The sequence below is a fragment of the Styela clava genome, chromosome 6, assembly GCF_964204865.1.
Source record: "Styela clava chromosome 6, kaStyClav1.hap1.2, whole genome shotgun sequence".
In the NCBI taxonomy this organism is placed as follows: Eukaryota; Metazoa; Chordata; class Ascidiacea; order Stolidobranchia; family Styelidae; genus Styela; species Styela clava.
The window spans coordinates 2,271,853-2,298,063 of record NC_135255.1 but is presented as its reverse complement, the minus strand read 5'-3'; the positions used below and the strand labels follow the sequence as shown (position 1 = coordinate 2,298,063).

At 31.6% G+C, this 26,211-nt stretch overlaps 1 protein-coding gene across 4 annotated transcripts in view; it reads left to right on the top strand.

The window, feature by feature from the left end:
* Window positions 1-26,211, top strand: part of LOC120330883 (E3 ubiquitin-protein ligase rnf213-alpha-like) — a 51,384-nt gene that overhangs the window by 16,970 nt on the left and 8,203 nt on the right. For all 4 annotated transcript variants that reach the window (XM_078113729.1, XM_078113728.1, XM_078113727.1 and 1 more), the window contains 33 exons: window positions 189-430; window positions 512-762; window positions 1,723-1,983; window positions 2,868-3,075; window positions 4,086-4,162; window positions 4,353-4,527; window positions 5,748-5,855; window positions 6,443-6,541; window positions 6,612-6,749; window positions 7,395-7,572; window positions 7,730-7,908; window positions 8,417-8,549; window positions 9,083-9,261; window positions 10,364-10,529; window positions 11,149-11,256; window positions 11,694-11,848; window positions 12,332-12,491; window positions 12,583-12,800; window positions 13,076-13,277; window positions 13,471-13,666; window positions 13,740-13,862; window positions 13,940-14,054; window positions 14,179-14,308; window positions 14,598-14,801; window positions 15,924-16,099; window positions 16,298-16,604; window positions 17,204-17,379; window positions 17,513-17,645; window positions 18,402-18,586; window positions 18,663-18,794; window positions 18,871-20,904; window positions 20,989-21,159; window positions 21,233-26,160. In XM_078113729.1, coding sequence (XP_077969855.1) covers window positions 189-430; window positions 512-762; window positions 1,723-1,983; window positions 2,868-3,075; window positions 4,086-4,162; window positions 4,353-4,527; window positions 5,748-5,855; window positions 6,443-6,541; window positions 6,612-6,749; window positions 7,395-7,572; window positions 7,730-7,908; window positions 8,417-8,549; window positions 9,083-9,261; window positions 10,364-10,529; window positions 11,149-11,256; window positions 11,694-11,848; window positions 12,332-12,491; window positions 12,583-12,800; window positions 13,076-13,277; window positions 13,471-13,666; window positions 13,740-13,862; window positions 13,940-14,054; window positions 14,179-14,308; window positions 14,598-14,801; window positions 15,924-16,099; window positions 16,298-16,604; window positions 17,204-17,379; window positions 17,513-17,645; window positions 18,402-18,586; window positions 18,663-18,794; window positions 18,871-20,904; window positions 20,989-21,159; window positions 21,233-26,160 — 12,247 coding nt within the window. The remainder of the gene's footprint in view (window positions 1-188; window positions 431-511; window positions 763-1,722; window positions 1,984-2,867; window positions 3,076-4,085; window positions 4,163-4,352; window positions 4,528-5,747; window positions 5,856-6,442; window positions 6,542-6,611; window positions 6,750-7,394; window positions 7,573-7,729; window positions 7,909-8,416; window positions 8,550-9,082; window positions 9,262-10,363; window positions 10,530-11,148; window positions 11,257-11,693; window positions 11,849-12,331; window positions 12,492-12,582; window positions 12,801-13,075; window positions 13,278-13,470; window positions 13,667-13,739; window positions 13,863-13,939; window positions 14,055-14,178; window positions 14,309-14,597; window positions 14,802-15,923; window positions 16,100-16,297; window positions 16,605-17,203; window positions 17,380-17,512; window positions 17,646-18,401; window positions 18,587-18,662; window positions 18,795-18,870; window positions 20,905-20,988; window positions 21,160-21,232; window positions 26,161-26,211) is intronic.

Below are 26,211 nucleotides of genomic sequence, written 5' to 3'. Positions count from 1 at the left end.
TTGCAGTTTCTTTTTCATAAACCACTGTAATTTTTATATGCTTTCATTATTGTGTATTTTATGGAAAGGCAGAATAATAGTATAAACATGCAGTCTATTTTGGTAACTTGTAATTGTTTTTTGTTTAGTATCTCATTCATTATATTTTTTTGTTATTATAATTGTGTAGTTCCCACTTTTTTCTACAGGTATCAAGTACATTTTTGATGTACCGATATTTGGATCTCAACGTACTAGAGATAGTTTGGCTGAAGATATGTCAAGAAAAATACATTACTTTCTACCAAATTTGGACAGCATGTCACTTAAGCACAATGGGGACAAGCTTGAATATATTTCTATCCAAAATCAAGTATACGCCTGGGTAAATCAAATGAAAAGGGGTTGGAAAACAACAATATTCTATCATCGAATCAGCTTGTCAACAAAAGTATGTACTATACAATGTATTATTATAATTTTGTCATTTTAGAAATTTCAATTTGACAATGTGTAATGTTTAATTTTTCAGCTCTTTGAACGAGGGGCAATGCAGTGGTTAGCGACTTGTCGTGCAGCTGTAAAAGATGAGTTGGATGTGATAAAACTGATATTAGCAGGATTGAGTTTGATTGTATCATTCAGTTCTTCAAAACATTGTATAGAAGATGAAAGATTTTTTTCAATTCTATGTGAAAGCATGAGTACATATCGCCTTGATGAACGAAAACAAAAATTACTGTTTCAACTAATTAATCAAGAATTCAGTACCAAAAATCACAGGTAAATGAGTTTAGATTTGTTTAGACCCTTTGACTATAATATTTGTGTCAAATTCTACATTTCATTTATGAGGAATTGATGCCAATACAGAAATGAATTTTGAATGTTAGTAATTCCATAAAAACAGCTGGTCTTTGCGCCTGTTGTTCAACTGAAACTTTTTCAAAGCATATTGCAAGCTATTCATTCAGCTAAATTCATATGCCAAGACATTTGTTAGTTTTGTTTTGTCAATATATGTTAAATATTTTTCACTGGCAATTGAGTATCGAATTAATAAATAGTCTTTATGATATCTGTGATAATTTGGTAATTAGTTACAAAGTACATTGAATATTATTCTGTTTTATTCTGTCTTTTGTTGTATTAATATACATATTGATAAGGAATATTAATAGTCATAATGAATGTTTTTGTAAAATATAGGAGTGCAGATATAGACAAATTGTTGAAGCATATAGACAAAATGAAGCAAGATTTGAAGAAAAAAAAATATTTTTCCATCTTGAGAATAATTTTATTCCTTGTTTTATTAGAGAGATTCTACTATAAATTTGCCAAAGCATTAATATTCCTGTCTAATTTGTCATCATATTGTTTATTGCCGACCCCATGTCTTATGTCAAAGCACAAAACATGGCTATTGTTGAGTTGTGCCCCTTCCACAGCAGTTAACTGCTGGCACATTATCTTGTTTTCTGTTGGTAATGCCTTGTTAGATTTCTGACACCAGAATACAAATAAAATAAAATATGAAACTGAACATCTTGTGTGTTAAAGATGCTTCAGTTTATTTCTGATTTAATCAATTCTGTTCTCCAAAAAGGTGAAATGGTCTTTGCTAATATCAGTTGTCAGTAATTTTTAATAATGGCTGTTTACAAAAATTGGAATGATAGCGTGTTTTTGCACAGATTCTGAATAAATTGGGACATTGCACATTACATCATTTTGTCCTAGATCATGTGCTGTAGTCTGTAATGCTCTATTGGACATCTTTCGCCGAATCAAGTTTCTACTGTACTCGAGATCCCCCTACATGGACTGGCTTTTGGTTTTGCCCCTGTATTGGATTACTGCCAACAATGGTGAAATCATGAAAAAGTATCCACCTTTGAAAAAAAATGGTGGATTGCTTTTTCAGAAGTCTGCATTACCTGAAGCTGAAAATTTCTCGTGGTCAGATGTGAGATCAAAATGCAAAGCTGATTCTTGTCAAAGGTATTTTTAACTGATTGGCTCTATTTTTCAAACATTGCTATTCAAACTTTACCCTTTTCCGTGCAGTGGGCACGTATACGTACCAACGACAAAACTCGCTAGATTGCGGCGGGTACTTCAAGTTACGCATAGTATTATTTAGCAATCGGTCGCAAACTGTTGGTCTAGTTTTTCCGGGTTTTAGTTTATTGATAAGAAGTCTTTTTCGAGATTAACATAAGCGATGGTAAATCTCGCTTTCGTTTACGACAGGAATTTTACTTGCGGCGGAACGAGGGAGTGATTTTGAAATTTATGCAAATTTCGGTGTTTTTTGGGTGGTAATAGATGACATATTATCCCTTCCATCTACCAAAGTATTTTGAGTTAGATCACGAAATTGCTACAGCAACATTATGCTATTGTTTGCCAACCACGAGCGGTAACAGTAAAGGATTTAGCAAATATTTCTATTTTTTATCACGGTTTGAAGTTTTAAATCCCAAGAAAGAAAAATGCCCTTTTTCTATCCGGTTTGTGACTCAGACCACCACTTTTAAACGAGCCGTCAGTGGGCAGCAGAGGATCATTAGTTTTTCGTTAGTCGATCGATTAGTTGTGGGGGTACAAATGCATAAAATCGGCGTAGCAAAAACGATTATTTAATAAAAAATAAAAATTGCATGGAAAGGGTTAAGCAGTTTTATGTTAATATTTTTTACTTAATACATTTCGTATTCACAGTCAATTAGTTTGACTGACCAATATCTTCATTTGCAAGCAGTCCATGCCAATTACAAAGTTTCCAGACACGAAGTGTTACAATAATATAGCTATGAAATTATTGTACATTTTGGTACAATGTTTTACTAGATTATTTTTATATTTTAATTTTCTTTTTACAGAGAACTACTCAAATCCAGTGAAAAAATTCTAAAGATTTTTCAAACTCATACATGCATTGTGGGAAGTTACCAATATTTTCTCACAGAACGAAGTCTTTGTACTATTTTGACAAATTGCTCAGAATATAGAATTGCTATGCATTTACATCTTGATTCAGTTTTCTATCAATTTTTAGGAGGATTGAAGTCAACAATATTCATGACACAGGTTTATTTTTTTGGTTAACTTTACAAGAGCCACAATTTCAGTTTAATGATATGGCCCACCATGGTAAGCTATTTTCAGGAGACAGCTGCTATTTTATAAGGGTTAAATCATGAGACTAACAATGGCTCTAATAAAAAAATTATTCGGATACAAATTTTGGTAATTTGAATTTACAGTTATTACTATTATAACTTATAGATAACTAACTTACAGATATAGAACATTTGTATGCATTCATATTTATTCACCATTCATATTTCAAGATTATTTAAAACCAAAGTTCTAAAAGTAGCAATTTTGGGGGGCGTGGAGTCAAGAAAATATCAGACTCTGTTCATGGACTGTTTATAACTTAACCCGAGTTGAAAAAAATTTTGACTCCAAACTATGAGAAAACAAAATTTTGGAGCATGCCAGCCTTTTTAATGACTGTTGAGAATGTTTGATCTAATTACGCTTTTGTGAAAAATTCAACTCCAATAAATACAATTATGATTTCTACTTCTAATGTGAGTTTGAAAATATGACTATGGCTTTGACTCTAATTTTAGAAGGTTTGACTCCTAACCCACAGTCTTGGTATTTTGCTTTGGTTGAAGATGTTATCAGTTTGACAAATTTGCCTCCAACATACGTTTCCATTTTATAACAATGTGTAAGGAAGACAGCGAAGCTTTAAATTTGATCTCTTGTATTATACAGTTTTATTTGGACGTTTATTAGTGTTTTAAAATCAGTGACTGCAAATTTCCATTTTCATTTTAGGGTTTATTTATTCTTATATTTATTTTGAACACAGATATGGTACTTTTGGTCACTGGCACTTTTGGTCACATGATTTTTTCACTGTTTTGTAGAACTTATTGTGATAGAATATTGTCATAACAATAAGAAAAAATCCTAAGTTGCATATAAAATGCTATAAATTATATAGTGATCAGTTTACTATTTGTCAATAATTTCAAATATTTTGTAAAATCATTATTCTCATAAAGGTTGTTTTTAAACAGAGTGTAAAAGATGTCACCTCTGTAGCCAAATACTTTGATGACAAATACAACATACTTTTAAAGAGAGAAAAGAACAGGTGAGTGTAAGATGAGAAATTTCATTAGTTTAAGCATAGGTAAACCTTTGATAAGTTATTCAACTCTTTTCTAGATATAGTAGTAAGATATATTTACGTCTTGAGTATTCTGGTATTAAAGTTGCATATTATGACCTATTTCATCATTGGGTAGTCTGTGATTATCCATATGTGCATCACAATATTTCAGTTGGACCATTGATGAAAGAGTTGCCATTAAAGAGACAAGTGGAAATTTGATGAGGTTATTTGTTAAAGCATTTCCTGATGTCTATGACAATATGAGTCTCACAGAAAGAAACAAAACTATTTCATTCTTTGTTAAAATAACCAACTACACTGCGGAGTTAATTTATCAACTTATGGTAAGTTGCCTTAAAAATTAATATGCTGCTTTGCCTAGCTACATTGTACTCAAGGTTCCCTCTGAGGTGTGAACTGCGCCATTGCACAGTACAACCATTTGACCATCGGACCATTTGCGCAGAAAATTCTCATTCTTGCGCACTTGCAACAATTCGTTTTCAAAACGTGGTTGTAATATTTTCTAATGCCGAGCTAGAATGCCCGTTCCATGTTTCACGTGTAGTTTGGTTGCCATTGTTCATTGTGATGTCACACACACACACACACACACACACACACACCCAATCACATGTCTGCTACGTCCATGTACCTTGATTTCTCTGGAATCATCTGGAACAGGCTATTCTTAGTCGAGCCTACAATTTCAGCACTGGCTGGGGTCGCATTTCAAGAAGCTATTTGAGTTAAATGTGTACTTTATTCGCATTCTGATAATATACTATATTGTTTTAATAATTCACAGAGTTTGTAAATCATCTAAGACTCTGCTCATTCTTATAATATTCATGCTCAGTAAAATAAACATTTACTCAGTGTAACGTTTTCTAGGGGGAGTACTGCTTCTACTGTTAAAAATTCAAATGTGACAATGAGTGAATATCGCGTGTAATAAAGTTGGCTACTATTGGGAAATATAATCTATTTTATTACAAAAAAAAAGGTGTTGTTTAGCTCAACATGCCAATGCTATATTATTAATAATTGTGCTGACAGCATTTACCCATTATTTTCTGTTTTGAAAAATTATCTCCCCAATCTGGTTAACAAATTGTGAGGTTTTGCAGCCATTGCTTAAAATCTGTTTTATGTGAATATTTTCTGCCATTATTCATAATCTTTTTCATAATATTTTTTCATAATATTCAATCGTCAATCTCAAATTAAAAATCAAACAAGCTAATCTGATGTTTTATTAGAATATTTCATAAGAAATTGCATAAGATAAAGATAGGATTAATTAGGTGAACGAATCTTGAAAATTATGTTTTACATGAGATATACCCAGTTTTGTAAGCTCTCCAGAGCGAACAGTAAAATAAACATCCTTCGAGGATTGTCTTCACAAAATAAGCACATACTTCAAGCTATGAAATCATGCTTCGAACTTTACTCTAAGTTTCTCACCTAAATCAACCTTCAATGAAGATATATCAAAGTAAATTGTCATTTGTAGTGTTTTCAGGAAAAAATAAATTTTATTTCAAATTTTTATACACAGTCAGAAGAAGAGAATTTTGATAACACCCGAGAAAATTTGACATGGATTTTGAATTTCATTTGCAATAATATTGAAAAGAATCATAGCATTGATGAAGAAGATGTACAGGTATGAGTATTAAACAAAGTTAGATTTGTTTCAGTGTTTCACATTATGTGTGTCAAAATTCTATGTCAATAATTAACACAGTATTATTTACAACGGTTTTATCTGTAAGACCAATTTAACCCTATTTAAAAAAAATGATTATTCTTTCAAATCATATCCACTAATCTTCACACGACTGGGTCAACTAATAAACCATGGCATATCTGCACTGATGTCCATTTTTCATTTTTTTTATTGTTTTTTGTAGCGGAAGGTCAAGTTTTGTGTATGCATAGCATATTTCAACTTGTCAAATTGTTTCAGGATGCATTTTAAAAAGTGAACTAAAAGTTCTTAGCAGATTATTCTCTCACATTATTTTATATTTCTTCAACATTCATCACACATACAATGTGTAGGAGGTAGATTAGAAAAGGGATATAGTTACCATAAAAATTTCCCCAAATAAATAATAGTCTAATAAGAAGAGTGATTGATTAAATATTTTTTGTCATAATTAATTTTTTATACGTTTTATGTCATGTTTTTTTTTACATTGGATCAAAGTTTATCACACAAAGTTTTACCACCAACATGTCTCTTTTTAGCTTTGGAGTGTGATGCTCAAAGCCAGATGGCCTGATGAAATTTTCCAATTACTTTGGATTACAGAACTAATTGAAGAGATTAAAAAGCTATTGAAAAAAGTAAGAAAAACCATGAATATTTTATTAAAGTTTTGGAGCAACAACATAATTATCCCATTAATTATCTTAGATTTGGAGGTTTAAAAAAGAAGAATTCCTGAATTTCTATATTAAAATACTGGGTATGAAGAACATGGACAAAAATTTACAAGAATGCTTTGAGGAATGTGCAATCAGATACACTGAGGATCTGCTAGCAGATTTTGAGGTATGCATTTGATTTTTTACCTATTCATAGTTCGAGCTTTTTTAAAATATTTGGGTTTGTTTTATAATCGTATTTTATTGCGATTGCATTTTTTTTTACATCATTCAACTCTTTTGTAGGCATTATCCTAAATGATTTTACACATGTCTTTAAACTAATATATGGAACACCTTACAACAATAAAATTATTTTCATTTCTTTAATTTGTCATAGGACAAAGAGATTCGGTTCCTTGTATACCGGTATATCAAATTTGTTTGTTTGTGGTATATAAATACTATAGTTTTCTATGCAAGTAAATCTCTCAACAAAAACATGTGCAAGAGCCTGATGAAAAATGTCAAAACGTTTGGAGCAAATGCTTTTTAATATGGATTAATATAAGGATTGTTGTTGTATAATGATTTACCGGTACCTGTTTTTTACTGATGATTTTATTTTTTATTTTTTTACCCAACATTTTATTCTGTAATTAGCGATGCCACTGCCATGTAAATTAACCATTTATATTTTTTCAATGCATACTTCTGAGTATATGTATAAAACATAATGCCAACCAAAACTATACTACAAATCTTTTATAATTTTATCTTGAAATACAAATAGGTTCTAGTCTAATATCAATTTTAAAATTTTTTACTGTAGAAGAAATCTTGGTACTTCGGAGAATACATGAATAGGCCCCAGTTTGCTCAACTTTTTGGCAGACTTTTTATGAAAGAGGTAGACAGCGTACATTTACCTGATTCGACTCGGGGAATAATGAAAGCTTTGCATTTGTTATCAACATGGGCTTTTGGACCAAAGTTCTTTCAAATATTCTGTGAGTTGATATTTTTTATTGAATTTTATTAAATTGTGATAAGGGTGCATTAGAATGCTTTTATGTTTGATTGATAGAAACTGATTTATCGGTACTTTAGGATGGTAATACTATGAGTAAACTCGTAGATTTTTGTGATTGAGAAACATTTTTTTAGATGAGGAAGATGCTGCAAAACATATGAAAGAAAATATTGTTAAAAAAATGAGAACAATTGTCACAGACTTTCAATATGCTGTAGCAGCTTTTGGTGCTGGCAAAATGAAAATTAGTGAATTGGATTTCTTTGTTACACATCATAAAGCATTTATTGAATTTGATAAAATGTTACGATTGGTGAGTACAAATATGCATTGATTGCAAATAATAAAGTTTTATTATCACTTTCTTACAAAGATTGTATGTAGTTCAAACGTGAAATATTGACCTCTTCAAGCTGGCCGCCAAGGCAAAGTATGTATGGTCATACAGTACCATATGCAACACATCCCAACCAAACTGTTCGCCCAAACAAGTAGCAGAAAGGTTTCTCGAGATGTTGCATTTAAATATAAGATTATTAAGCAGTAATGCTTCATATTTATACTTTTAAAAATGAAATTAGTTTCAAAACAACATAATGATTTATTTCATATTTTTATAGTTTCACTTACTTTAGTTGTTAGGCCCTGTGCGAGAATTCAGATTAATAGGGCTCTGGGCTCTATTATTCTACAAAATGCATGTGTAAATATGCATCTTCTTCAAAAATTAGATTGGCCATACTACATAGCCTACCCAAATTTACCAAGACATTGCTAGTTAAACATTCAATATACATATATGTTTCAAAATTTTTTTTTAGAAACAAGATGGAAGTTCAGTTGATCAAAACCTTCAGGCTTGTGTAAAACTCAGAGAAAAGCAATTACAAGGCATTGCGTCAAGCAGACTGCATCTTTCTGCATTTATTTCATTGTGTTCAAGATTGGAAAAAGGTATTTAATTCATTTTATTAATCAGTTTTTAGCTTTGTCGAATCCCAGAAATGTCATTTATTTAGCCAGTTTAATTGGTTATAAAAGTCGATAAACAGTTGTTAATGAAATTAGTAGTATTTGGTGAATAGTCGAATTGATCCACCAACCATATAAATTTATCTCTTGCATTTATGCTTTTTCATACCTGATCGATTTCATTTTGACTTTCTTTCTTGATAAATATGAAATTGTATTCTAAAGTCTTATTGCCTGCTTAAATCCAAAGCAAAAGCAAAGAAAATATAATATTCGGTTTTACCATTGACTATGTGAAGCCTGCAGAAGATTTAAAACTTTGCTTAAAAATTTACAAATTGAAAAGTACAATCCAAAATCTGGTCTTTGATTTTATATTATAAGGAATATTATTTTGATATTGGTTTGTTTGCTGCTAGTTTGTTCATTTTCTAGAACCATCATTTGAAATATTTGTATACTGATTTTGTTGTGTTGCATATATATAATTTTTTTATGCTTTTTTGTAATTGAAGACCATATAAAAGTTGCAAATTTGAATGAATTGGAAAATATTTCATTGTTGAGAGATAATATGCTTGATCAAATTTTGGATCGAAAACATGAACCACAAAAACCAGAGAAAGGCTTAGAAAAGTTTTGGAACTTTACGACTGAACAAACCAATCAGATTAGGTTTTTGTATCTGATGAAGGTGAGAACAGAAGAGTTTTTTTTTAATGATAATAATTAATTTTGGACACTTTATATTGACATGATAAGGTATTTTGTTATTTGGTGCCTGATGAGATAAACAGGTAAAAATCAATTGTATTTCGCATTTACGCAAGTTTGACACAAAATTTAATGTTAATTCTTTGCTCAGTCGTCATTCTTTAATTGAACCCCCTATCGCCAAAAAATTCCATCAGACCTCGCACAGCATCATTTTTTCAACAAGAAATTTATCACATTCACTTATGGATCCTGAAAAGCAAAAATAATTGCGATATTGTGTCAAAACAGCTGTTAAACAAAGAACACATACTACGCCACACTGCAAAAGTGTTGATTACCGATGGTTGATCGTGTTGCGCAATCTGTGACATCAGTCCCGTTTCTTTTTAGCCGCACCTCGTACTATATTCATTCGAATATCAATTAAAAAAATTGATGCCATGCATCATTCTCATCATAACAAAAAATATTTTAGTTCGAATTATTGTAGTATATTTCATAAACAGTGTGTTTTCTGACTGACAAATCAAAAAAACTTTCCCTTATTTAGTGTAAAGTAATTGTATGGAAGATTGATATACGCTATCATTGTGTTCAAATTTTATTATGGCTAGTGGGAAAACATATAAAGAAGATTTAATTAATAAATATACAGCTTAATTTTAACAATAAATTACAACATGGGCAGTATTTTATTAATATTTAAAAAAAAAAATTTATTTTGTAAATATTTTGGACATTTATTCAGATGTATTGTATTTGTCACTGTCTGTCATGAATGCTTAAATAGTGACCAACCTGGTAATTGAAGTAATAACTATTTTTAAAGTTCAATAAGAATGCTAACTGCCTAATTTCTACTTCTAATTTCTATTTCTAATCTGTGTAAATATGAGTATTATAAATGATCAATTGCTTTTATAGCCGTTCATTGATCTATTAATAATGAATATTACTAGCATTGCTATTAGAACATTTCAGATTTTAAAATTTTGTAATGTCAATGCTTTATAATTTTAACCAATCAACAAAATAACATCAGAACTTGTGGTTTTTTAATGATAAATTACTGTTTACAGTTTAACACAACATTTACTGAAGTTTGGAACAATGTCATTTTGGAAAAATTTCAAAATGATAATGATGATACAACATCTCATGAGATTGGATGGGAAGAAATTTTGACTGATGTTTGGCCGACCACTGAGGAGAGACTTATTTCAGTATTTGCTGACATATATGATGGTTTGTCAAATATTTTCTAAATTATCTTCACTGAAAACAAGATTGAAAACTTGGATTGGCTCATCAGTTGTCGTATAGTGGTTCATTCCACAAGGATTGCTGGCCTTGACAGATTATTCAAAGTATTGGCTCCACTTAATCCAAATCCATGCATGATAACTATTAACCAATGAATTCACTATCACAGCAAACCTAGACTGGTAACCAGATCGAATTCCTTGATAAATTCCTGTTCTCATATGTATAGAAAGAGTAAAAAAACATATAATATTTGAACGCTCAGAATGGTATTTGAATAGATTTTGAGGCAATATATATTCCTTATTGTGTCATAATCTATGAACGTTTTAATTCTTATGTTGCAATAACCATCTTTTGACTCGAAAGTGCAAATTGTTGAAGTATAAACAGTTCATGCTTAAGTAATTTTGACATACTGTAAGTTGGAGGAATTTTCGCAGATTACAGAAAAAACTAATTATGTAGTCTGTAAATTTTTATGCTAGCAATTGTGAAACAGCTTACTGGAAACAGTGACTAGCAAAGATAATGTGGATTCGACAAAATTTATGGAACCAATGTCATTAAAAGTTGTATATTGTAAAAAATTTTTTAACAGGTTCAATTGCAGTCTCTGTTTTAATTGCGATGTTTCAATTCACAAAAGGGAATGACCAACTGATTTTGACAGAATTAACAGAGCTTTCTCTGCTACATGATATTGCTGGTTAGTGGCGAAGTCCTATTTAATTTTTATTTTAAGAAAATTTGCCTAAAAGATGATCACATGTACTCGCTGAGAAATAAAGAAAGCAGTTTTCTAAGCAAAATTGTGCGCATTCTCTAATGTTCCAAAAGATAATAGGACTATAAAGCAAGTGTGGAAAATTTTAGAATTGTATGTGTTAGTTAATACTGTTTGAGTTCGGGACAGTACCATCGGGAAAACATCTACAAAATAGTGGATTTTGCGTAACTGCAGTTTTTGGAAAAAAGTTTGGATATAAAATTTCTGGTTTTTATGTTTTCAACAAACAAACACATTAAATTTGTATTGTTTTGTATATATATCAGTAATATATTGAGTACAGAATTACAATCACATCATCCAAAATATTAATATTTATCATATCTGTTTGAGTTTGAGTTAAAATTTTTTTGAAGATGATTCAGAATTGACTGGCACTTTGACAAAAAGATCAGCAGAAATCAAAATTATCTTTCAAATGAAAAACATGCAGAAAATTTCATCTATGTTATTAAAATTAAAGTCCATTCTTGATATACGTGGAGACTTTCAGTCTGTTGATGAAATTCAGGTATAATACAGGTATATGCTAAAAATTACACAGGGTAAGCATCACAAACGTTTTGCCTATGTTCAACATTAAACAAATAGAGTATCCTTGTTTGCATATATCACAGTATGACCTCTAATTTTGAGAGGGTAATTACAAAAAACAGATGAATAAACAAATAATTTAGTCAATATCTAATGTTAAAAATTCATGTTGGGATATGCAGCTATTAGTTGCAGAAGTTTAGTGGTAAACGTTAGTTGCTTAATGTTTCTTTGGTTTTGATATACTAATATTCTCACACTTTATGGCTTGATTATATAACATATAAATCCTAGTTTATGCAAATTTGGCCATATCACAAATCAGAAAAGACTGGAAATAATGACAATTTGGCATTCCTGTTGCAGAGAACCGTTTTTCCCATTTAAGATCATGTAGTATTTGAATATTCCTAATGTGTAACTATTGCTTCACATCTCAATAATATTAAAATTTTAACAGAAAATGAAAAATAATGAGGATATATCCCTGAAAGAAGTTACTTTGGAGTTTGGTGATAGTTTCACTGATGAGATGTGGAAGGATCAAAAATTCCTAAAGCTCCTGAATGCATTTGTCAATCAGGAGAAAATGATAAAATGGCTGAAAAGCAAAATGAAGGGTACATTCTATACATTGTGTTATACATTCATTTACAACTGTTCATACTATTTATTTTATCAATTTTATCATGGGTCCGTTTTATGCTGCAGATCTTAGTGAAGTTAAAGTCTTCTGTGATCTTGGGATGATATCTGCTGGTGAAACCTCATATGAAGTCGATCGTGTATCATTTCTTCTCAGTGCAGTAATGGGTTTTGGTCCTTTGATTTTCGATTTGAATCAAAACTCCAACTTGAATTATGTTGTAGACAGATGTAAAGCTGTTAGAAAAAACTTTCAGTCAGATCCGAATCTTATCAAAAAATGGGTGAGAAAAGAATATTTTTTATACTAATGTTTTCACGTTTAAATATCATATATCGCTTTACATGTTCATTAATATTAACTATTTCTGAAAAGCATTTCATTCTTGTTTAAAGTGGTACTTTGGGAATTTATTTTTATATTCAGCCATAAATCTGATAATTGGTGTCATATCTTATATGATTTAGTACAATGGAATGATGAGCCGTTAAGAATGCAGTACAATTTAGCTTTCATTTGTTGTAGATAACATATTAAAATTTTGCTTTTTTATGACAGACTGACACTGGAAGACAACTTGGTTGGTTTGACAAAATCCAAAAATTCCATGGTTCTGTTGGCACCCAGTCTCTCACTCTTGCTCAAGAAATTAACAAAAGAGGAATATACAGAATCACTAAGCCACAAGATGGTCCACCAACAATTGAAAATAGTTTACATCTTTCAATACAACCAGACAAGCGCAATGAAAAAAGTGAAGGTTGTAGATATGGTTTTGTAATGTTATAAACTGCTTTTTAATTGTCAAATTAGCTCACTTTGCTTACAAATAAAAAACGCCAATTTTGTTTTTGAAAGAAAAATATGAAAATTTTAATAAAATAATGAATGAATTATAATTTTGTTTTGGGAAATTCTATATTCCCATTATTACATATTACTTTTTGCTTTAGTAAAATCCATGAATTATGATGAGTTGCGAGACTTGCAGTCAAGGCTGATGTTGATTGCTGGCGAAGCAGATCAGGGTCAACAAGATGTTGCAAGATTCAATGAAATATTAGCTGCAGTTGGGAACTTGACTCAAGGATTTGTCAATTTACTCAATGGGGGGTGCATGCTGTTTAATGACTGGTCTGCAAGAATAGCGTACGTTTTTATTTAAAAGCAGTTAAAAAAATTGAATTTTTTTTTTTAAATTCTTTTTTTTTTGAATATCTAGGTGTTCTAAAAAAGACTTTGTTGTCACTGTTAACTTCAGTCGGGAAATTTCTTCATTAAGTACTACAACTCGATTGAAAGATGTTCAACTTCTTGTGGATGTGCTCAATGATTCATTGGATAAGTAATTCTGCTTTTTTCTTGATATTTTTTCCTCTACTGTTTTTCGACTTTTTTTAATATATTTCAATATATCTTTAGATGGACCAAGTATATTGACAAGATAAGATCACGCTACTATTACTTGAATGATTATAACATACAACAGATAACTTATCTCTGTGAAAAACTGGCAAAATTTGACTTTACTGACCAGGTACTTAGAGTTCCGCAGTATAGTGGTAAATTATGGTAGTAAAATACGTAAAACATTATTGTGACTGAATCATTCGAAAGAAATTATATCATTACCACCTACCCACTAACATTTTATCATCTAGGTTTATTCATTACTGTCGAATCTGCCAAGAAATGTGATGAGTGATTGTATGCAGAAGGCATTGGAAGAAGCAACAAGAATTTGTGATGACAATGAAGTTGATGTTTTGGACAATGAAAATACCGTTCAAGGTTTTGTTTGTGATTTCAATGGTTCATTAGCATTAAATTGTGCTGTATTTAAAATGTGAAAATGTTTAGTATAAAAACTTCCACTTAAGTTCTGTTTTTATATGTGCAATCATTATATATTATAAAAATCAAGTACTAGCTTAATAGTTCATCCATTGATTATAATTAATATTGATTGACTTGATGAAATTATTAAACAATATTTGTTCAAATCATAATATCAAAACTATTTATTTTGATGTTTGTCTAAGGAAACATTCAATGTAAAATGAGATTTATGCCAAATTAGATGAACAAGCAGATGTACTGGTATTTAAAAGAAGAATGGTTCGTGAATTGGTCATGAAAGATGATCTGTCTGAAAATCTTGCAAAAGCTGCTGTTCAATGTGAAGAAAATAAAGACATCGAAGATTGTGAGAACTGGGCATTACTCCACCAACATGATCAAGAATTGATACAGGAACTCTGTGAACTTTTCGATAAAGATGAAGGTACTGTTTGTTGGTGTTTGCGTTGGAAACCTTCTTGTAGTTATATAATTTTAAAAAATCATGCTGATTATTAGGAACAAACATCACTTTTATCTCAAATATTGGGTCAGTATTTAAAGTACAGTTGTTCAGGCTATGGTTTTTGATTTGGTGTGCATTATTATAGCAGATGTTCTTACTTTAAATCAATATACCACAAACTCTTTTTTTGACAAGTACCAGGATTTACAAATATTTTTCCTAAATACTGGGACAGCAATCAGCAATGACTTTATAAAAATAGTATTATTTAAAGACTCATATATATTGAATGAACACTTTTAAACAAGCACAATGAAAATTGATATATTAACCAAAAAAAATTGAGCTACCACTCAAATCATAGATGCCACAAAGAGTATGTATGCTATTGATTCATTTCGGCATTATATGTATGCTCAAAGAATTGTCACTTTATTTGTATTCTAGTTGAGAATGCTAGGCCTACCATTATCAGCTATGAGGGCAATTAGTCGCACCAGTATAAACATGACTGGAATAGCATCAGCATATATAAGTTGATAACAGCTGGATAGTGCACATCTATAGCTTTATTGGTAACAAAATTTGGTAATGAAATTTGCACTATTGTTTTGCAATTGAAGTTGACCCAACTCACTTCTTTTTGTTTCTGTAAATAGGGTAATTAGCAAGAAGTTTATACTGTCACTGCAATAAAAATGCAACTATTTTTTAAACTACTTATTTTCAGCCGGTGTTCTGCCAGAACAGTTTAGGGTTCCTGCATGTTTCCTTTCAAATCCGAGATTCTGTATCATTATATGCCTAATATTCAAATGTAAGAATAACTATCACGTTTGCTACCATTAATTATATTGCTCCATTTTAAAAATTGATTTGTTTTGCTAGTATGAGAGTTGTTCTTATATATATTCGTAGTTCTTCGAGCCTTTGGAATGTTCCATTCCGTTTTACTCCAGCAAAATAATTCAAAACCAAAGTTAATTTAGATCTTTTTTACCTTCATCTTGGCATAGATCTTCACAAATGACTGAATTTTATGTATATTTTATTTATAGGTTCTCGCTATTACCAATAATAACTTGCTTCTTTTATATTTAGGATTTGGCGATGAATCAAATCAAGTGCAAGATTATACTTCTCTTCTTCATAATCGTACTTCATCATCATTGAAAGAATTGATTGAACAAATACAGAAACAGGAGTCAATGTCATCAGATATTCAAATTCCAAGCATTGTGAAGACTATTAGTGAAAGCTACATTGAAAAAACATCAGTGAGCTTAATTTATGATATTCGATTTAGAAGAATTCAATGTCGCAATCCACAAGATCTTATATGTAAAGGATTGTTAAAGCTGGATATAAATTAATTTTAAATCAAGCTCCAAATTATGTTTCAGAGTCATATTAATGAACTTTGAAGTAGGCTTTCAATCAGTTTCAAGTTTTAATAACTATTCATCATTGTTTAGAAACTCACACTTAAAGATTACCTGAGTATTGACCATCTGGGAAAGTTTTTGGAAATATTAAATGAAGAATTATGTCATTCTGTCAAGCCCTTGGAAAGAGTATTGGTACCACCCATGCATCAAGGAAAAGCAAATTTGCTTCTTTGTCCAGAACCAGACATACTTTACTTGGTTTTATCACTTTACATGCATAATGAAAGTCAGCCTCTTCCGACTCGATCTGAGGTACTTGTTTGCAGTGAAAATACATCAAAGGATGAAGTAGAACGATTTTTAAGAAGATCAATGACTATTGTTCCAAATGAAGGTAACATATTTTAAATTTTTGGCTACAGACTCTATTCGCAGGATGATAAAAACATTTTTCTCTACACATCTTTCTAAAGAGAAGTTGCCCAGTTGCCTCAACATGTACAGATATACCAATAAAAATTTCATACACACAACACAATCGGCCGTTTCCTGCAGAGTATAAAAGCTAATTAAAATATCAATCTTTTTCCTCCAACTACTTCAAAACAATATAACAAAAACAGTCTGATTTCAAAAAAAAATATGTGAACTAACTTAGGAAAAGATGTGAAAATTTATGGAATGAATATTTTCACATATGATATATGATGAAATATATGAGTTGATATTTGCTTACACGACTTAACAGAGTATGAAGAGCATTATTTTCTTTGATTCTAAATGCAATTTTATTATTAACACCATTAAAACCAAGAAGCATTCAAGAAATCTTTTTTTCTAGAAATATTATTTTTTGGTTGTCTGAAATTGCAGCTGCAATCATAAAACAAAGTTACAATATTTACAATCACAAATTCAGATAAGAAAAAAAAACATTGCTTGAATACAGCTGTAATATGATAATCATAATATAACATACATAAAACCTTTCAGGAAAAAAATTGTTCTGCATGGCATTTGCTGATAAGCTGACGTTCAATGTGTCTACACATGTAGAATATGTCTACAATACATTATCAACCAAGGCATATGTTGATGCAAATTATCAGCTTGTTATTCTCTCAAGTAGTTCAAAACAACAACATTATCTTGTGACATGTTTTGACAAGGTATATACTTGAAATTTATAGGACATAGTATTGTAAATGTATTGTTTAGATCTAATGTATTGTATGTGAATGTATTGTTTAGTACTGTTTCTGTAAATATCAATCTACTTTCTTGTATTCTCAATAATTCTAGTTGAAAGTTGAACTAAAACTTGCCATCGACAAAGACAAGCTACAAGAATATTTATCTGGGAAACTACAAAATAATGAAGATGATAAAAATAAAGTTTCTGTGAGAATAGTGACATCTCAAAGATCGGGTGTCGGTAGGTTGACTACTGAAATTATCAAAAATGATGGCCTTTCAATCATTTTTTATCATATCTTTTAATAATCAGACTAAATTATTTCGTATAACCTAATCTAAAGCAAGTACTGGTGCACCATGAGCTGAATACATGTTTATCTATTTGGCACACAAATCAGTGGATGGATGTTCGAAAAATATTAATAGAAGTTTTTGGAAAAAAACTACAAAAATAAATATTTTGCTTACAAGTGAGAACCTGAATAGATGGTGACTAGTGAGTGATTAATCTAGTAAAAAGGGCCAAACCTTTTTTAAGGGAAAAGGGAAGAAATTTATGTGACAATATGTATAAAATGAGCCAATCAAAAAGGTTTTAAAAAGTAAAAATAGTGAGATTTGAATTTAGTCTAGTAGGGTAAGAATAGTTGTCTGGGAGTTCCCAGATGTTGGAACATTACCCTCATGGGTAGGATATTGATTTGTACAGTATGCAGTTGCATAGTATGATATATTTAGTCCATGACATACATTCGAATTTGGTAACGCCAACCAAAATAAACATTTGAACTAAATAGAGTTTATTTTTTATTTTATTTTTGTAAATTTGGTGAATCATAACTATCAAGCTCAATCATTGTTTTATACATATGTTGTATTAAACTACTGCAGTATTGACTATTTTCTATATATCTGATTTTTTTACTTAAATTGTCTATATTTAATTTCACTTATCTGGTATAAATGGATCACACTTTTTTAAATATACTTTTAGGCAAGTCATTGCATATCAGAAGATTAACTGAAGAGTTTAGTCAGAATCATCCAGATTCCCTTTCCACAACTGTACGGCTGCTTCAGAGAAATATAAACATTGATCATGTTCTATCAAGATTGTACAAAATCGAAACAACACGAAATGAAACTTGCCATTTCATTCATTTTGATTTGACTCCTGCGGTATGTGGTTACAAATTTTTGATAATTCAATGACCTTTTTTGCAATGGTTAGAATATTTTTGTTATTCGTGTTCAGGTCGAAAAGAGTATTGAGGAATTTTTTTTTAATTTGATCATTCTTGGAAGCATTCAAGATAGTCAAGGTAGAATTTGGAGACATCATCTACATCACTGCTATGCCATTGAACTGATTAGTTCCGATAAGCAGGTATTGTCATTATGGTATATTCTAAATATACCTCCTGTTGCAATGAAAAAAGTAACTTTGTATTTTTGCTTTATAGTCACCAAGTACCAGCATTTTGCAACTATTATCAAAAACTACCTGTATCAGTCCGAAAGAAGTTTTGAAGATTTATGAATCCGGAAATAGTCAGATTGATAGTACAGTTTTGATGGATCAAAAGGAATTTGAATCTGAATCATTTCAGCGCCCTTATCAATATCTGATGCGTTATGATTCACATAAAGATTTGGACAAATATCGATATCAAAATCCATCTGGATCAAAGAAAGAGTGCATTGCTGTACTATTACGCCATTGTGGTATGGAAAATCCAACTTGGGCGCAATTGTGCTATTTTTCAAATTTTCTCAACATGCAACTCACAAATTGTGAAGAATCAGTTTTTTGCAAGATAATTCAAAGTGAAAGTAAGGAAACACAATCTATTGAATTTGCTGGATTGAAAGCATTTTCTGTTTATTTCATGATTAAAATGGCTCAGGATTTTGCAACACCATCTCTTGATATATCAGATGAAAGTGAGAGAGATGCTGATGATGCATTTAGTCATTATAAGATTCGAAGAAAATGGGAAGATGAAATCCATCCTTTTGTGTTTTTCAATGAAGACAAGACAACCTTGACATTCATTAATGTTAAAGTGAATGATAATGGAGATCTTCTAGATGCAGACGGTAACATATGTCATAGACAAATATTATCAAAACGTTTGCTAGCTGATCTAAAGCAACAGGGTGTTCCATTTAGTGTCGATTTCAACACTTTGTCCAGAGAAGAAAAAATCACCACATTATGTCAGTTCATGAACATCCCAAAGTTTTATGATCCTGACCCAACTTATGAATTAACAACAGACAATGTTCTGAAGATGTTAGCTATATACATGCGACTTCGCTGTGATATTCCAGTCATTGTTATGGGAGAAACCGGCTGTGGAAAAACAAGAATGATTGAATTCATGAGTAAAATGAGATGTGCTTTGAATAAGAATGCTAAAAATATGGTAACATTAAAAATTCACGGTGGTATTGATGTAGCAGACATATACAACAGTGTTCTGAAGGCCAGAGAAATTGCTTCAACAAACAAAAATAATTACAACATGGGTACCATTTTATTTTATGACGAGGCAAATACTACAAGTGCTATTTTTGCAATAAAAGAGGTTGTGTGCGATTTCACAATTGATGGTGATGATTTTAAAGATTCTCAATTACAAATCATTGCGGCGTGTAATCCATACAAACGTTTATCAGAAAAAGCAATCAAACAGCTGGAAGAATCTGGACTTGGCTACAATACAAAAGCAAGTGAGGCAGAACAATTTGGAAAGATTCCAATGCGTCGACTTGTATATCGTGTTGTTCCTCTGCCCCCCAGTATGCAACCTTTTGTTTGGGACTTTGGACAATTAGGAAGAGATGCTGAGGAAATTTACATTGAGCAGATGACACAAAGACAGACAAAAGATATGAGTTTAACTACAGATGAAACTACTTTGATAAATGCTGTTTTATTTCGTGCTCAATGCTACATGAGAAAAAAATGCAAAGATGAGAGTAGATATGTCAGTTTGCGTGATGTAGAACGATCTTTAAAAACGTTCAGATGGTTTCACAAGCACGCTGAGCATATTTTCCCTCTTGTCATTAAATATCATGAAGAGCAGCCAAGAAAACTTTCTCTACAAGACATCTCTAATGTTTTGAGATCACTTTTGCACACAATAAGTGTATGTTACCATGCCTCATTAAATGATAGAAAATCTTTTCGTGAAGAAATTTCAAGAGTTTTGCAAAGGTATTCCACACCATTGACTGAATCTGATATAAATCTTGAAATCATTGCATGTCAAATGATTTTTGCCAACAATTTGAAAATGGACGACAACATTGCATGTAATGAAGCTTTGCGTGAGAACGTTTTTCTCATTTCTGTCTGTGCAGATTTGCGAATGCCACTTTTTATTGTTGGAAAACCCGGGAGCTCTAAATCTTTGGCCAAAACAATTGTTGCTGATAACATGCAAGGGAAATCATCTTACACAGAATTATACAAAAATTTCAAACAGGTACAATGAAAATAAACTGAAATAATTCCACAATGCTCTTCATGGCTTTGATATATCTTTAAAAAATGTGCATATATTTTTCAGGTACATGTGCTATCATACCAATGCAGTGCACTGACAGATGCAAAAGGAATTGAAAGTATTTTCAACCAATGTGCTCAACTTCAGGCCAATCAAGATATTGATTCCTACACTGCTGTTGTCGTATTAGATGAGATTGGTTTGGCTGAAGATTCACCAAATATGCCCCTGAAGGTTGCTATTTTCCTAAATCATTTTTTTATTAAGGAAATAGTAAAAACTTCACATAATTTGTTTTATATTTTAGGTTCTTCATCCTCTACTTGAATGTGGCAGTACCATGAATGGCACCCTGACTGAATTTGATGAAAAGAAAAAAGTTGGATTTGTTGGAATATCTAATTGGGCGCTTGATCCAGCAAAAATGAATCGAGGGATTTTTGTTACCCGAAGCAATCCAAACAAAGGAGATTTGAAAAAGACTGCTGAAGGGATTTTTGAAAATCAGATCAACAGAATAAACATTCACTCAAGAGAAATAGGGTTGTTGACTGATGCGTATATGAAAATATACGATGAACAAACTAGAGAATATTTCGGTTTAAGAGATTATTACAGTTTAATCAAAATGCTTCATGCAAAATGCAAAAGCAACCATGAAATCAAAGAAAAAGATATAAAAAGGGCTATTCAAAGAAATTTTAGTGGCGGAGAACATGAAAAACTGAGTATATTTCAGCAAAAGCTTGGTTATGAATCACCAATAAAAGAGTTATCAGTACAAACGATGGTTGGTGAAAATTTGGAGGATGATAAAAGTAGATTTTTGTTGCTTTTAACAAATCAGTATGCTTCTTTCAGTCTTCTGCAAGATATCATTCCAAATTTTCAGCAAAAAGTGCAAGTGATATTCGGATCAAGTTTTCCAAGTGACCGCAATTATACAGAAATGTGCAGAAATATTAATCGAGTCAAAGTGTGCATGGAAGCCGGTCGCACGGTTATTCTTTTGAATATGACAGAAATTAATGAATCTCTCTATGATGCTTTGAATCAACATTATGTGACTCTTGGAGGACAAAGATATGTCGATTTGGGACTAGGTGGACATAGAGTTAAATGTAGAATTGCAGATGGCTTTAGACTTATTGTCATTGAAATTAAAGAAAAGGTTTACAACGATTATCCAATACCTCTTTTAAACAGGTTGGAAAAGCATCATCTCACTTCAAATAGTTTACTCACCGTGAAGCAGAGGGTCATTGCGGAGAAATTATCTGAGTGGATTAAAAAATTTTCAGAGATTATTGGATTGCCCTTTACTAATTCTGATGCTTTTGTGGGTCACCATGACGATTCTGCAAGTTCAATTATAATATCATATAAATCAGGTGTGAGTGAAGCCAAAGTTGTTTTGCTACAGTCGGCTACAATGGATGCAGTGTTTAGACTTGAAAAAAGCGATTTACGTAGTGAACATGCGGAACTACAAAAAACATATATTAAGGATCAAGTACATGACAATCTTTGGAAATTGCTGCAATCAAAGTTAAATGAAACTGAAAGGCCTTTAGTTTTTATGACAGTAACTTCATTTTCTAATATCTTGTCAGATTCAGACAGGCAGGAGCTTGCAGCGCTCTTAAATCTCAGCCAACACAATATCATGCTCTTGTCTTTACAGCAATTTCAAACTGAACAAGACTACATCAAAAGACTTGAAGAGTTTTTTAAATTTTGCAACAAGGAGCCCTCTGATAACCAAAATCTTCCAAAACAAAATGTCGCTATTCTTCTAGTGCAGTGTCCGCAAGCTCATAAGCATGGACAACTCATATCTTGTGCAAGATATGGACTATTAAATAAAATTGATGAAATAAAGGGTACCACAAAGAAAGTTGTTATTGCTTTCTTGCTTTCAACTGAGAGAAGACTTGCAACAAATGACACTAGCTGTGAAGTCCAAAACTTAGTACTGCAGCATACTTCTAGCTCTGAAATCATCTATGTTGATGAATTGAGACCAACATTCAAAAGTCTTAATTTGACGAGCCAATTTTATGAAAAAACCATTTGTGATGTATTAGAAATGGGAAAGAATTCAATATCTCCCACGAAAGAGGAAGATGATCTTGGAATTCATATGCCTACTTTATTATTGGATTGTGTCTGCGAAGCAATGACAAAAATAAAGTCTAGAGAGAAAAATGAGAATCGTCATCTGGAACGCATCAAAGTGTTTTCTCAACTTTGTTCTCATGATGATCTTGGCTATGCGTTTTTGGATATTCTTATGACAAAGATGATTGAAATATATCGAGGTCGTCAAGATGAAATGGACACAGGTCGAAACTGGATAGTGAATGAAGCATGTTCTGCAGAGAAATTACAAGAAGGAGGCACTTTTGCAAAAACCCTCTGGCTTTGTATGAAAAAGCATGTATCAAATATGCTAGCTTATATTATGAGCAAGATCGACAGAAATAACAATTTGGATTTAATTGCAAGCAAAAAAAAGCAAGATGTGGATATGCGGGATATGTGGCTAGAAATGTTTCAGTCTTACCGATTGCAGTGGGAAGAGATGAGAGGTTTAAATGAATTTAAAATTACAGATCAAAATGTATTACAAACAGATGGAGTCACAATTCCTTTCAGTTTTCTTATTCAAGAAGCTATGAATGAACAATGGTCCGCACTTGAAAGTGAACATCGAAAAGATGAAAAGAGAAAGATATTTTTTAAACACTTCTGTTCCTCAAATAAAGGAATTGATGAAGCAATTTCGAATGCTATGAGACTTCCAAAATCAATGAATTTGATAAATACTTATGCAAAGAACCTTATATTTGAAGCTTATGGCACCGATGCTGACTGCACGCAAAAACTGTCAAAGATATTGGTTAATGCTGCATTGATTTTGCAAAAACAACTTCGAACTGATGAAGAATTGCCTGGTTGCCACATGTTTTTGATTTTATTTTACTGTTCAAAAATATTTAAAGATCACTTGAGAGTTGTGTATAACATTTTTCTTATTTGTCCCCACGTTCTTGAGCAAGTTGATCATTGGATAAGCAATTTAAAAGAGATGAATACCTTGGAAAAATTCAATTTGCACCAAACTGCATTGTGTTATGCTTTAGATTTCGCTAAAGCAAAAGCTTTAGAAATAAAGAGTTCTGAGACTTGTACAACTTGGATGAATTTAACACGAAAACTATCTCGAATTTTTCGCTTTACTTTAGACTTGATTCATGACACGAATGAAAGATTGAACCTGAGGAAAGCTTGGGAACCTCTGGCAATGCTTGATCTTTTACTGCTGCATCTTTTGCCGGACCCATCATCCAATTCCAAAGACTTCAAGAATTATGTAGAGATTATAGCCACACATGCAAGACTCTTGTATAAAGGAACGAGTAAATCTGGCATAAAAAATCAACAGTTTCTTAGGATTTTGTGCAATGTTCTGAGAAAATATTACGAAGATGTTAAAATTAAAGTCATTGTTTCATGGCAGAATGGTAACTGCAGAATATGTGGAAAGATGTGCAAATCACCGACAGTTTTACCTTGCAAGCACTTTTTCTGTTGTGATTGTTTGAAAAATGTTTTTGTGGGATCTACAAGGCAATGTCAAATTTGTTCACTTGTTTTGCCAAATGATTTTATGCCAACCCCTTCCTCAACAACAAGTGAGCAAGAGAAAGAAATTCTAGCTTTTCGATCAAACTGCACAAGCTTTTTTCTTGAATATTTGTCTCAGTTTGTGTTTCAAAATTCAGACGAACTTGATAAGAATGATGATATGAGGGAAATTTCTAACCTTATTTTTGATGAACTGGTATTGAAGTCTTCATCAAAAAAACCTGAATTAGAAAAGATTGCATTTGATCTCAACATCGCAACATGCAGTAATATTTTATCCAATTTACTGAAAAGGGATGCAAATCTAATTGAATCTCTTATTGATCGATACCTAAGGGAGGAACAAAATGAAAACAGTGAACATCTTATACTTCTTTCCATTATAACATACGAGCAATATATTGCTAGGCAGTATTTCCAAACTGATCATGGTAAAATATATGAAAAATGTTGGGCCTTATTAACAAAATTTCTGGAGATGCAAAGCAAAGTTGGGGTAGAGCTTTCATCTAAAGTTTTGCATTGTATAGCTGGAGCTCGCTTCGCAATTGCTCAATTTGTACAAAATCTGAAAGAAGATGAAGGAACAACTAAAGATGAGGTTGCTCGTGCGGTGATGTATTCCATTAAAAAACAATCAGATGATTTAGGAACTTTACAAGACTTTTTTATCAAAATTGGTTGTCATAAATATGGAATGAAATGGTTTACTGAAATTATCGATGATGACTATTACAAGCGTTTAATTCCACTGAAACTAAAAAATGTCAAGGAAGTCAACGTTGATTACTGGCATTCTTTAAGTAAAGATTATTCCGCAATAAAGTCAGAGCTAAATAAATCTACATCTTCAAGTCATCAGAAACAATTACAGGATTGGTTTCCGCCAAATAAACGTCAATCACTTCCCACTGAGTTTTCGAAGACTCTAGCTGTAGCAACATGGCTGAATTCACACTCTTCTTGCATATCAACATTTAAGGCGTATTTCGAAAAGTCAAACACAGAAAATTTAAAAACTTTTGAATTGCTCTGCTCATTGAATTCAAATGTGCTTGGACAAATGCACCATATCACAGGTATATCAAATCAAGAAAAATCAGCTATTCATCAAGTAGTGGTATTAGCAACAGCAGTGGTTAAGTCTCAAACTTTGATGACAAACGAACTAAGATTGCTCATGGATGACCCTTCAAAAGTTACCAAAATGTATTGGCCAGCAATGCCAGAATCTTTTTACTTTTCAATTCCACTTGAACTGAGAAAGGAACGTGGCAATGATGCAATGTACAAATGTCCAAATGGCCATTTTTATACAATTGGGCAATGTACAAAACCATATAGTGTATCCCGATGCCCAGATTGTAATGCAATAATTGGTGGAAAAGATCATGTAGCTCAAGCTGGAAATGAGAGAGTCAAACTTGAAGAGTCTTCTCAAGCTGGGTATTTGCTCAACTCCACTGAAAAAAATCTAATGAAACCAGAAGATCGAATCTCAATGCAAACGTCATCTTTTATTCAATTGATAATTCATGCATGTATGTTTGTGGGATTACAGAAGAGTGCAAATATAATTACACAGTGAGTAACAGCAATGTGATTCACTTACTTTTTGAAGTTACTTATTATGTC